The sequence below is a fragment of the Tyto alba genome, unplaced genomic scaffold (assembly GCF_018691265.1).
Source record: "Tyto alba isolate M040663 unplaced genomic scaffold, T.alba_DEE_v4.0 Super-Scaffold_200000175, whole genome shotgun sequence".
NCBI lineage: Eukaryota > Metazoa > Chordata > Aves > Strigiformes > Tytonidae > Tyto > Tyto alba.
Window position 1 is genome coordinate 75,368 of NW_024881290.1, and position 12,787 is coordinate 88,154.

The 12,787-nt window shown below is 54.1% G+C and overlaps 1 protein-coding gene across 1 annotated transcript; it reads right to left on the reverse strand.

Annotated features, from left to right (window-relative positions):
* Positions 1-8,334: 8,334 nt before the first annotated feature.
* On the reverse strand, positions 8,335-9,102 carry LOC122153595 (olfactory receptor 14C36-like; the record flags this gene model as incomplete). Its single annotated transcript, XM_042793997.1, has 1 exon — positions 8,335-9,102. A coding segment is annotated over one exon (768 nt), but the record flags the coding sequence as incomplete, so codon positions are not given.
* Between the last annotated feature and the right edge of the window lie 3,685 nt (positions 9,103-12,787).

Sequence of the window (12,787 nt, forward strand, 5' to 3'; positions counted from 1 at the left end):
GTGCTGCCTTAGGGCAAGAGGACCTGTCCAGGGAGGAAAAGCACACTGAGAAGTTAGGGCAGAATTCTTTGAGCAAATCTCTATGCATTAGTCAGTGCTCTGTCCCTTGTTCCTACCCAAACACACATTACTTCCCTCCTTGTTTGTCTCTCAAGCTAGATGTTTGGGTTGTGCAGGCTGAGTGAGTTTCCAGGACAAGTAGCCTTGGCCCATCAGCTCCAGAGCAGTCAGCCCTTCTCTACAGCAGAGGGTATGAGACAGAAAAGGTATGAAATCAACAGTTCATGTCAGCTATAATTCACTCATAATGCAGAAGGGCTCTTCAGCATCTTCCAGGAGGACAACCCCAGAGAGACTGTTGGCTGTGCCACAGCTGCAGTGAGCAGAGCCAGCTCATTCCCTGGCCCCAAGCACTGTGTTGCCCTGAGCCCTCCGGGTTAGGATGGGCTGGGGCACTTTGCTCCCCTGGACACATCTACAGGGCAAGACCCAATCTTTCATTGTCTGAGCTGCAGCTGAAACCCTCCTCCCCAGAGGGATTGAGGGCAAGAACAAGGGCAGCACAGACAGGAGGGGAAATGCAGAGACATGCCCCAATGCTGCTGCTGAGGGAGGAAGAACAGGGGGAGAGAGACAGGTACTGGGGGGTTTAAACTCATCAAGGGTCGGGATGCCATCGGGGTGACACAGCCTGGGAACATTTGGCCTTGGGGCAGAAGCTGTGCTGGGTGGAAGAGGAGAGTGGGGAAGGATTCTGTACTGCACGGGATGTCAGGGAGATGCCAGAATCCCCCCCTCCTTCAACATTTCTGGGAACAGCTCCCTCTCCCTCCCTGCCCATGCCTCTACTGCCTGGAGATGTCCCTACCAGGGGCTGCTTCTCTGTCACCGTGTCTTCTCCCAGTCAGTGCCCACAGCCCCCATCCCACCCGCTGCGTGCTCAGCTCTTCCCTGCAGACACCTCCTGGCAGCACGACATTGTCTAAGGATAGCTTGGTGTTTGGAGGTCCTAATATACATCTAAGATCAAACCCGAGGGTGAATTTGTTGCTGATCTGTAGGATTAAGTTGGGGAAGGCTGTGTTCCTTGCTGAACTATTGATCTCTCAGTGCAATGCTTTAGGGGTCTTGGTCTCATGAATTTGTTGCTGATCTGTAGGATTAAGTTGGGGAAGGCTGTGTTCCTTGCTGAACTATTGATCTCTCAGTGCAATGCTTTAGGGGTCTTGGTCTCATGCAAAAATGAAAACTCCATTACCATCTCTGCCTCATCATCAAAGCAGAAACTGAAACCACAGGCTCTAGAAAGTGACTTTGCTTCAGGTAGCCCCCGCCTTGTCCTTCCCATTGAAATATCCCCCAGGTAATATCCTGAAGGTGTTCTGGAGCTGTGAGCAGCCCTGATCCACGCATCAGCCTCTTGAGAGCAGAAGGACCCTGCCCTGTCCTACTGGGGGTCTCTCCTTCCCCTCCCAGCTTCTCCCCACAGCGCCATGGGGAGCTCCCCGGGCAGGCTGAGTGCTGACCCTGGCAGGCAGCAGAGTCCCTGCCCCAGCACACAGCCCCCTGGGGTGCAGGGACCCTGCTGGGAAGAACAGCCCTGGGCACCCCTGCCTGCACACCCGGCTGCACACCCCTGCAGCCGGCCCCAGGAAAAGGGAGATGGGATGCCCTGTCCCTCTGAGGGTGCAGCAGGGAATCCCTGCTCTGCACCATGTCCTTCTCCACACAAAAGAAACCCTGAGAGCCATCCTGCCAGATCCTATCTGCTCTGGGATGGGCCAGCTCTAAGAGACCCTCCAGGACTCTCAGGTACATTGCCCTGCACCCACAGACTTACCGAGTCAAGGGCTGTGAAGATTTCTCCTGCAGTGAGCTCTCAGCATCCTCCCACTCCACGCTGCCTGGAACCTCTCCCTGCCTCGCTGCTCTGCCCTGGGTGCCTGCAGGCAGTGCCCCCAGCCCTGCTGCGCTTTGCAGAGGAGCTGCTCCTGGGCAGAGCTGTCTCTCACAAGCACTGCTCAGTGGCCAGGAGCTCCCTCCAGCCCAGGAGCCCGGCCCAGCTCAGCAGCAGGGGACCAGCCCAAGGCGGCACTTTCTCTGTCCCCTCTGGGCTCCCTCCGGGTGTCCCTGGGGCTCCAGGGGAACTGCTGTGAACCAGGCTGAAGGAATCGCTGATGTTCCCTCCCTCAGCTGGGGAGAAACACTTATTTCTAGCAGTGTCATTTCTCGTCAGGATAGGCTTATGTATAAGATTCATCTTTTCTTGTCTTAATATCCGACAGGACTTGCAGACAGTGACAAGGAGGGATTTCTTTTACCCCTGCTGAGGAAGTGATTCAGCTGAGTCTGTTGAGGCATCTCACTCTAGACTTGTGGTCCTGGGCCTAGAAGGGGATTCAGCTCCCTCTCATGACTGTCACAAACCCACAGACCTGGGGTTCCTCTCTCCTCAGTTCAGGTGTGCACAAAATAGGCACCTGCATGTGAGCTGCCTGTCTCATCTGCCCTGCTAATTAATGGAGATTGAGGCCAGCAGCGAGCTCCTTAGAAAAATACCTGGTGACATTTGGGGTGCCCGAGGTGGTCCAAGATATGTGCAAGTAGCTGCAAGCTCTAACAGAGCAGCCCTGACAGACGGGGCAGCATCTGGGGGCAGCATCCTGGAGCCTGGTTGTGAGTTCCTTTGCCCAACAGCAGATGCCCACATTTAGGATGACTGAACGTTTCCCTACTCCGTATGTTCATGGCAGCCTACAGAGATATTTATCTGACCAAATGGAATCATGTACCCTAGGAAGATCTAAGCCTTTCCTTCCTTTTGTCATTAGCTGAGTTTCCCACCTGTCCTTTGAATATAATGGCAGTTTTCTCATGTACATCCCTTCAGTGCTTAACCTATTTTAGTGCAGATTAATCTCAGTTTAATATCCAAATACAGGATATGCAAATACAGGCCAGTAGTGCTACATGAGATACTGGGACTTTCCAGCACAACTGCGTGTCGCTGACATGGACAGCACAGGCCCTCTGCAGGGACCTCCCCCCATTCAGCCTGGTTGTGCTACAGGCACCGTGCTGGGCACCGCGGACAGATTCAGTGCCCCTGGGCCAGCCCCCGCATCCCACTGCAGTGAGGCAAGGGCTGGCCGTTCCCTGTCACGCAGGTGCAGGGCAGGGCGTGAATACAGAGCACATCACACCGGGGTCTCACTCGTGTGCCTTCACTTTCAAACTATGACGATTCTTCTCTCCCCCATCATTAACCACCCCCTCAATGTTACCATTCCCTCTTTCCTCCTCCTCCTCCTCCTTAATTTCTCTTTCACTATCCTAATACCCTCCAAAAAGAATAGCCTAGCCTGTTAATGCTTTCCCCATTGGCCATGCATTTCTTTTTTTGTACCCTCTTTTTGTATTGCTGACATGGCTGCTGTAGCATTTTGCTCCTTGGGCGGCAACCCCTTTAAACACAAAATTCTCTTTCATTACCTGTAGTGTCTTTCAACTCCTCATATTGTTGTCTTGTTTGAGGCATTGGCCCATGAGCCTGAAATGCTGAAATGTTGAATTTTCAGTCCTTAAGTTCCTTGGCAGTTTCCTATTTGGCCAACAGAAATCTCCTGAAGATGTACAAGGAGGAGGGTTTTGCAAGGAGAAGGGGGCAAGGTCCACACCAGGAGCAGAATAACCCCTTGCTCCAGGAGAGGCTTTAACAGGACTGGCTGAGGAGCGGCCTTGAGGAGTTGAGCATGGGAATTATGATGGATGCTATATGCACCAGTGGGTTTCCCCTTTCAGTGGGTGGATGGAGAAACTGGAGAAGGTCCAGAGGAAGTCTGTTGTGATGGGGTTTTGGCTCTGAAGCACATGAGATATATGGAAAGGCTGAGGGAACGGAGCCTCTTCAGCCTGCTGAAGGAGAGGCACAGGGCACTCTAAAAGCAAGTGATGCCTACCTGAATAGATCATGGTGGAGCCAAACTCTTCTCTGGCGGCAGACGGTATGGCAGAGGCAACTGCCACAAAGTGCCTCTTGAGAACTTCACCCTGGGCAACAGGAAAATCTGACTAACAGGCTGGTGCTGCAGTGCAGCAGGACACCCAGAGACTCTCTGTGATCTCCATCTCTGGAGGTTTTCAGGGTTCAACTCCACCAGGAGTTGAGGGTCTCTACAGCATAAGCTCTTGGGACAATGCAGGGTGCGACTGCCCTGTGCTCAGGAAGTCTCTCGTCCTGCCTTTGGTTCCAGGTAGGGCCAGCTCTGAGGTCAGAGCCGGTTGCTCAACTGTTGTGGTTTGAGCTCAGAGGGTATCTGAGCACCACACAGCCGCTCACTCCTCCCTTCCTTCCCAGCAATGAGAAGGGACAAATAAGCCAGGCTTGGGCTTCAAGATAGGACCAGGAGGGGCAAATCACCCATAATGGTCACAGGCAAAAGGCAAACTCGTTAGGGGAAGAAAAAGAGAACATAGATATATTACAGACACTAACAACAACACATAGCAGAATAAGACAGTGAGAAGCATTGCCTCGTCTTGAGAACACCTTCCCCCCACCCCTCTCTTCTTCCCAGGCTCAGCTCTGCTCCCGATATCTCTACCTCCTCCCCCAGCGGCGCAGGGGCAGGGAATGGGGGGTGCAGTCAGTGCTGCCTTTTCTTCCATCTTCGGTGGGGGGAGCTGCTGGAACTTGTTCCCCTGCTCCATCATGGTCCCCCTCTCACAGCAGACAGTCCTCCACAAACTTTTTCCGATGTGACTCCCTCCCAAGGGCCGCAGCATTTCCCTACGCTTCTCCAATGTGGGGCATCAACTTTCTCCAACTGGAGTCCCTCCCATGGGCTGCAGCCCTTCCCAAGCTGCTCTGGCATGGGACAGCCCCACGTGCTGGAATCCTCCCAGCGCTGAACTACAGTAACAGTGAGGTCTGCCTTTTCCCGCATGATCCCAGGTTTTTTTGGGCACTGTCACCTTGGTGATCTATGCAAAACACAGACCATAAATCAGTGTCTGCCCCACCGTGGATCTTCATGGGTGGCAGGGGGAGGGACACCCTGTCATCTCACCAGAGGATACAGGGGGGTCTCTGCTCCAGCACACCTCCCCCCTCCTTTCTTCCTCCGTTCCTCCATTGACCTTTGTGTTCACGCAGCTGCCTCAATTCCTCGTTACAAGTCCCACTCCTTCTCACCACGTCCCTTCTTAAACGTATTAGCGCAGAGGCGCAGTTGACTGCCTTGGCCTTGGTGTGGAGGTGGGGCAGATTTGGAGCCGGGGAAGCTTCAAGAAACTTCTCCCAGGGGCCTTCCCTATCGCCACCTCCCTCGCTACGAAAAACAACCCCACCACTCACTGAAACCCAGGACAACAATACAGGGAAACACTGGGTGATCCCCAGGCCACCCCTCATCCCCATAGAGTGGTTCCAGGACACTGGGGGACACTGTGTGGGGGACATGGGAACAGTGAGGAGATACCCAGGCCACCACCCATCCCCAGAGCAGTGGGGTCCCAGTGGGGTCACTGGGGGGAGTCTGCCACCATCTAAGGGTCCCGTTAGCTTTCCTGAGTGTGTGTGTGTGGGGGGGGGGGTTGGAACAGTCCTCTCAGGCCTCTGATTTGGGGGGGACAGTGGAGGGGACAGCAGGAGAGGCAGTGGCGGAGGGGCACAGTCGGGGTCCAGAATGGTGGTGCCTTTAGGGGTCCTGGTGCAAACATTGGTGTCACTGGTGGGGGGTGTGGACACCATGATGTACTTCTGGACGCTGCCTGTGGTACTGGGGACCATGGGCTCCACTGCCACCAGTCTGACCATGGGCTGGACACTGGGGAGAGTGGTGGTGACAGGGGAGGTGGCAGTGGGTGCTGGGCTGGTGCTGGAGGTGATCACCTGTGGGAATTGGTGAATTTGGGAGGACATGGGGACAGTGTGGGACACAGGGCCACAGGGACTGGGGGGAATGGTGATGGGGATTGGGGGGATGGTGGGCTCAGGCAAGGTTGCTGTCACAACAGGGACCCCCTGGACCACATCTGAGGAGATGATGTCCACATCTGAGCTGGCCTCGTGTGCTCTTCATGCCCACAGGGGTGTTCAGAGGCACGAGTCCTTCCCTTGCACACGCAGAGGCAGTGCACTGTCACAACTGTAGTGTCTCTCTGGCCTCCAGTTGCTGCTCCCAGAAGCTGGCAGGCACCTGAGCTTCGCAGTGTACCACCCTGCTCTGCACTCCTCTGAGGTGCCCCGAGGCATGAGGAATGGACACGGGGACCTCAGCTCAAGGAAGCACATCCCAGTGCTGCATTCTGGTGGGTTCCCAGGGGACAGTACGCTCAAGGTGAAGTGACTGTGAGACACTGTCTGTCCCACAGACGTTCATGGGATCCCCGGGAATAGCTGAGGGCATCTGTGCTCATTCAGGTTCATCTCCCCACGTGCACACAATTTGCATACTCACGACTCATCTGTACAATGCAAACATGGACTGCTGACCTGGTCACTCAGTGTCCCTCCATGGAGGGATAAACAACCTCTCTGAGCTGGGGTGAGAGGCCCGTGCTGGAAATGGTGGTTGTTCCTGACTGGTGTGTGACGATCACTCTGGGGCATCTTTCCCCAGGTGTTCAGAGCACACGGGCAGAGGGCAGGTCCTGCCCTGATGGTCCTTCATGTCTCTCCCAGGAGAGGCCTGGCTGTGTGAGGACACAGCTGTGTGCCCTGACCTTTCACACTCACACACTTCAGTGGTACAGCGGTGTTATCCCTTGCCCAGCACTGCTGCACCCAGACATCTCAACCCCCTCCCAGCTCTCCCCACTCCCCAGCCTTCTCCCCAGCCGAGCAGAGCAGCCCAGTCTGGTCTGGCCCCGCAGAAAGGAGATGGAGGTTACTGTCAGTGTCTCTCCTGCTGTCATGGCCTGGAGATCACCTGCTAGGAGCCTTCAGTCCCCCGGGCCAGCCCTGCTCCCCAGGACAGCACAGAGTCCTGGCCCTGGGACTCCTCAGGCAGCTCCCACTGCCCTCAGCTGGCACCCACAGCAAAGAATTTCTCTTTTCATGTCTCCCTTCCATGCACACAGTGTCCTGCTCTTCTCCCAGGACATCCCACCTCTCCACAGGACCTTTCCTCAAGGTGGGCACATCTGTGCTGGCCTGGACAGCCAGTTCTGCACCCGCTTTCCATACTCTCCACAGCCCCTGAGCTGCTGATGCTGCTCTGAGGAACAAGTGGGCTTGCCTGGGGCCCCAGGATGATTTTACAGTGCTGTGCTGGTCAGGCTGGGAGGCAGACCCAGCTCAGGGACATCACTGCCACCGACTGCCTCCCACAGAAGCTCTTATGTGGCCATGGAGGGTGCTCAGAGGTACCCTGCCTTATTTCCCACACCACAAGATGTGTTTGGATGCTGCACTGGATTCAGGCTACAAGAGTCCACTGATGGTGGAACAAATCACTCACCAGGCTCCTTTCCCTGTGCCTGCTGTGTCCCTTGGGGGTGCAGAGCCCTCACTCAGCACTTCACACCCAGATTTAGCACTTTATACCTGGGTCCCTCCACCCTGGACATGTTTGTGTTCAGTGGGCTCCACTCACTGCTGACCTCCTGGCACACGCTGATCCTGCAGATCACCTAGATCACCTGCACTCTGCTGGCAGTTCCAGACTCCTTCCAGAAAAAAAATTCACCTGCCATCAGTCCTATCACATGCTGTAGAGCTCCAGGGAGTTTAACTGGAGATCATTCACCATCTGTGTGGGTGCTGTCCAACAAGTAACACCTGAGCCATTCCTCAGTCCCTGTAAGACCATACTGGGAGCCATCCCACTGAGCCCATGGGGAAACAAGCAGAGAAACAGTCCGCTTTGGAGTCTATTCCTTGGGCATCTTGGAAAAATCCCTAAGCGTTTGGGCACTGCCCTGAGGAGATCCCCTTTCGTGATGGAGATGCTGTTAGAGAGGCCAGCTCTGTCACAGATCTGCTGTGCAGGGACTCTGTATGCAGGAGCTGACGCAGCAGCACCAGAGAAGGTCTTGGAAAAAAAGCCTCAGACAAAAAAGTCACTGCAGGGTCCTTTTCAGTATTTAAATGCAGAGGGTGTGGAAATTCATTTACACTGTCTCTGGGTCAAACCGGACAGATAGATAATGAAATTGAAATAGTAAGAATAGTGAAAACACTTTATGGACAACTTAGAAGTGAAAAAAAAAAAAAAAAAAAATCAACAATAACATCAACAACTACAAAATATATAAAAGACAGGAAGACAGGTTGAGACTGTAATGAGTTATAGTAAAAGTGATATGGAGAAGATGGGCAGTATATTGCTTCTAAAAAAAACATCTGGTCATCAGTTTCTGAACTGCATCCTTGAGGTTCTGGTTCCTTATGCTGTAAATGAGGAGGTTCAATGCAGGAGGAACCACTGAGTACAGAACAGCCACCACCAGGTCCTGGAGTGGAGAGGAGATAGAGGGGGGCTTCAGGTAGGCAAAAAATGAAGTGCTGATAAACAGGGAGACCACGGCCAGGTGAGGGAGGCACGTGGAAAAGGCTTTGTGCCGTCCCTGCTCAGAGGGGATCCTCAGCGCGGCCCTGAAGATCTGCACATAAGACAGCACAATGAAAACAAAACAAGCAAAGAATAAACAGGCACTAACCACAATAAGCACAACTTCCCTGAGGTAGGTGCCTGAGCAAGAGAGCTTGAGGATCTGGGGAACTTCACAGAAGAACTGGTTCACCACATTGCCATGGCAGAGTGGTAGAGAAAATGTGTTGGCAGTGTGCAGTGTGGCATAGAGGAACCCAGTGCCCCAGGCAGCTGCTGCCATGTGGACACAAGCTCTGCTGCCCAGGAGGGTCCCGTAGTGCAGGGGTTGGAAGATGGCAACGTAGCGGTCATAGGCCATGATGGTGAGGAGAGAAAACTCTGCTGTAATCAAGAAGAGAAGCAGAAACACTTGCGCGGTACATCCTGCATAGGAAATGGCCGTGGTGTTCCAGAGCAAATTGGTCATGGCTTTAGGGAAAGTGGTGGAGGTGGAGCCCAGGTCGAGCAGGGAGAGGTTGAGGAGGAAGAAGTACATGGGGGTGTGGAGGTGGTGGTCGCAGGCGATGGCGGTGATGATGAGGCCGTTGCCCAGGAGGGCAGCCAGGTAGATGCCCAGGAAGAGCCAGAAGTGCAGGAGCTGCAGCTCCCGTCTGTCTGTAAATGCCAGGAGGAGGAACTGGGTCATGGAGCTGCTGTTGGACATCAGCTGGTTCTTGAGATGGGGACAGTGGCCTAAGAAGGAAAAGATGGGACAATTGTGACAGACTGCACGCAAAGCCACTGTATTTCTCAACAAAATCCCTCCCCCCAACTCCCAATTCCAACACATTTCCTTTGTTTGCTCTGAGGAGCAGGACCTCTGCCCATGTGCTGCCAAGGAGCCAGCTCTGCCCTGCTGCCGTGAGGACATGGGAGCTGGTTCTTGTCTCCTCCAGTGTTCACAAGGGATGTCAGATGCAATTCACTCTTAATAGAGATGTTCAATATCTGCACTTATGACTCCCAAGAGAGTGGGATGCAGAAGAGAGGTTTATCATGTGTTATGATAACTTTCTCTGTGTCTTTTATTTTCCACCGTCATCACATCTGGTGAGTACTACTTCTAGGGGTAGAAATCCTCAACTTTATGACTGAAAGTGTGGAGTCTTAAGACAAGACAGGCAAAAGGGCTCAGCTGTCTCTTGCTCAGTGCAGAGTCAGGAGAGCAGCAGTATCAATCAAGCTTGTTCCCAGCTGCCCTGTGCTTTCATTTCTGCTATCTGGAGGATGACTGCACACAAAAATTACTCTCAAAAAAAAAAAAAAAAAAAATGTAACTGGACTCTAATGAAAGCAGGGGAGTCTTGTTTCTCTTATCCGCAGGGAAAGGTCTGAAAAATCATTTTACCACCACAGAGGTTCAGTTATGATGGAGAGGGCAGGACATGGCCCCTGTCAGAGAGAAGCAAAGGAATCTGCGAGGAGACTGACAACCCCCAAGGGATGGCTCAGCACTCCCTGGGATCCTGCTTGGAGCTCTATTTGCCAGGAACTGTTTCTCTGTCCCCACATCTCCTCCCTGTCCCTGCTCACAGATCCCATCCCGCCCACCATGTCCTCAGCTCTGCCCAGAATACACCTCCTGGCAGCAGGACACTGACCAGGGGGATCTCTGTGCTGGCAAGTCTTGAAGAGAATTTCAGATAAACCCTGAAGAGACCACAAAGGTGATGTTAATGCTTTCTGTAGGCTGAGGTGGGTGAAGGGACTTTAGCAGGTTTCCTGATAAACCCATTCCTCACTCACTGTAATGCTGTAGGAGTGTTTGTCTCTTGTGCAAACCTGAACAGATCCATGACCATATCCACCTACCATCACAGCAGGGGAGTGAAAGCACCAATCCTGGTAAGTTCCTTTACTGCCTGGTAGCACCCCGCCTTGATGTCCTTCTTGAAAAGTGCCCTGTGAAATGTCCCAGGGGCGATGTGGAGCTGCAGTCAGCCCTGACCCATGCAGCAGCCTCTCAATAGCAGAACGACCCTGCCCTGCCCTAGAGTGGCTTTCTCCTTACCCCACAGCTGCTCCCCCACAGCGCCATGGGGAGCTCCCCGGGCAGGCTGAGTGCTGACCCTGGCAGGCGGCAGAGTCCCTGCCCCAGCACACAGCCCCCTGGGGTGCAGGGACCCTGCTGGGAAGGACATCCCTGGGCATCCCTGCCTGCACACCCGGCTACACACCCCTGCAGCCGGCCCTGCCAGAAGGCAGCCCTTATGCCCTGGCCCTCGCAGGGGGCACCAGGGAAGCCCTGCTCGGGAGCAGATCCTCCTCCTCCTCCTCCTCCTCCTCCTCCTCCTCCTCTAGGCAGGAGGCAGATTCCTGGCGGCTCTGCCGCCTTCCCCAGATCCCTCCCCGAGCTGCAGCTGCATTGCCCTGCACCCCCAGACTTACTGTGGCCAGGGCCCTGATGCTTTCTCCTCCTCGGAGCTCTCAGCAGCCTCCCAGCCCAGGCTGCCTTGAAGCTGTGTGTGCCTCGCTGCTCTGCCCTGGGTGCCTGCAGGCAGTGCCCTCAGCCCTGCTGCGCTTTGCAGAGGAGCTGCTCCTGGGCAGAGCTGTCTCTCTGCAGTGCTGCCCACTTGCCAGGAGCTCCCTCCGGCCCAGGAGCCCGGCCCAGCTCAGCACCACAGCAACAGCCCAAGGCAGTTTAATGACCCCTCAGGAGGGTTTGGTGCCAACTCCATGAACCTCAGGCACAGAGAAGCTGAAGAAACCTCTGAAGAAGTCAAAGTTATATTCCAACTCCAAAGTTTCCTGCACTGTTAATGGCTTCCACTGAGGGACACTGTTGACAAAGCCTCATCAGGGTCCTGTTAGAGCAGAATTCTGGAGGCAGTGATGACAAGTTGGAAACAAAAAGGGAAAGGTGGCTCTGATGCTGAGTAAACCTGAGTGTGTTGTATTAAGCCAAAGTTCCAAGCCCTAGGCCCATTAAACAAATGGCCAAGCCACAACACCCAGCCCCTGGGAAGGGAGATCCTGTCCCTCCCACATTCCTCAGGGCTCTTCCTGGGGTAGGGGCTATGGAGATGTGCACCTCCCAGGCTCCTGAGGATGCACAAGGAGGCCATGAGGCCCCCGTGCTGCAAGGGACTGTGCCTCCTCACAGGCATCAGTTACAGAGACAACAGCCATAGCCAAAATTGTGATGGGGTTGACTTTACTGGGGGCTTTCAGCTTTCCCACAGCCCTCTGTCATCTCCACCAGAAGCTGTCCGATGCGTTTGCATGCCCTGGGCCTTTTCCCCTGCAGGCTGTCCTCATCCCCCCAGCTTTCTCCCCTGGAGAATCTCAGGGGAGAAATCCCCTGTCCTCATCTCCCCCAGCCTTACAGCCATGAGGCCCCAGTGCTGTAAGGATTAGGTGTCTCCTGGTAGGCCTGCAGTTGATTTCTTGATGGCTGGGGACATCCACCGTGCTTACCAGCCTTGCTCTCACTTGACCATCTTCCTACCCTTACTGATATCTCTCTGTCCTCCCGGGCTGTTGGTTGGAATGCAAAGCTTTGGCTAATCCAGACTCTTTCTGGGTGGCCTACTGTACTGCACTTGGAGGGACGCTTCATGCAACTCAACGTGACATGAAATCCTCATGTCCAGTCTCTACTTCAAAAGCTTCACTATGTGCCATTCTTTCTTTCTCATGTTGTTTCTCAATTTAGAGAAAAACCTCCACCATCTCTGAAACCACACTTCAACCCATGTCAGGATAGTCTGGGTGGCCATGCTCATCCTAGTGCAGACCTGTATGCAGGTGGCCTTGTTTGTGGCCAGCATGCACAGCTGTCTTGTATGGTGTCCTCGTAGTGCCCAGGCCCTTCTCCTCAGGGTCCTGCTCAGCTACTCAGGTCCAAGCCTGTCCTGATAAATGAGGAGATTATTCTTCCTCCTAATGCAGGACTGGACACTTCTCCTTGTAAACTTCAAGAGGTTTCTGTTGGCCAGAATCCCAGAGTTTCTCAGGTTTCCCTGGGCTGAAGCTCCATTTGGTCAGCTGTTAGTGCCTCTGGGCAGATAGCTCACCTTGATGGTGGTGGTGTCTCTCACGTAATAACAGCCTGAGGAGTTGCAGTTGTATAGAGACTGAAACAATAAGGATCTCTCCAGAAGCTGGTTTTAGGTCCTCCAGCTGTCTGGGACCTGGATCCAGGATTCCCTCATCCCCCCAGTTCCTCCACGCACAGACAAGCACACGCA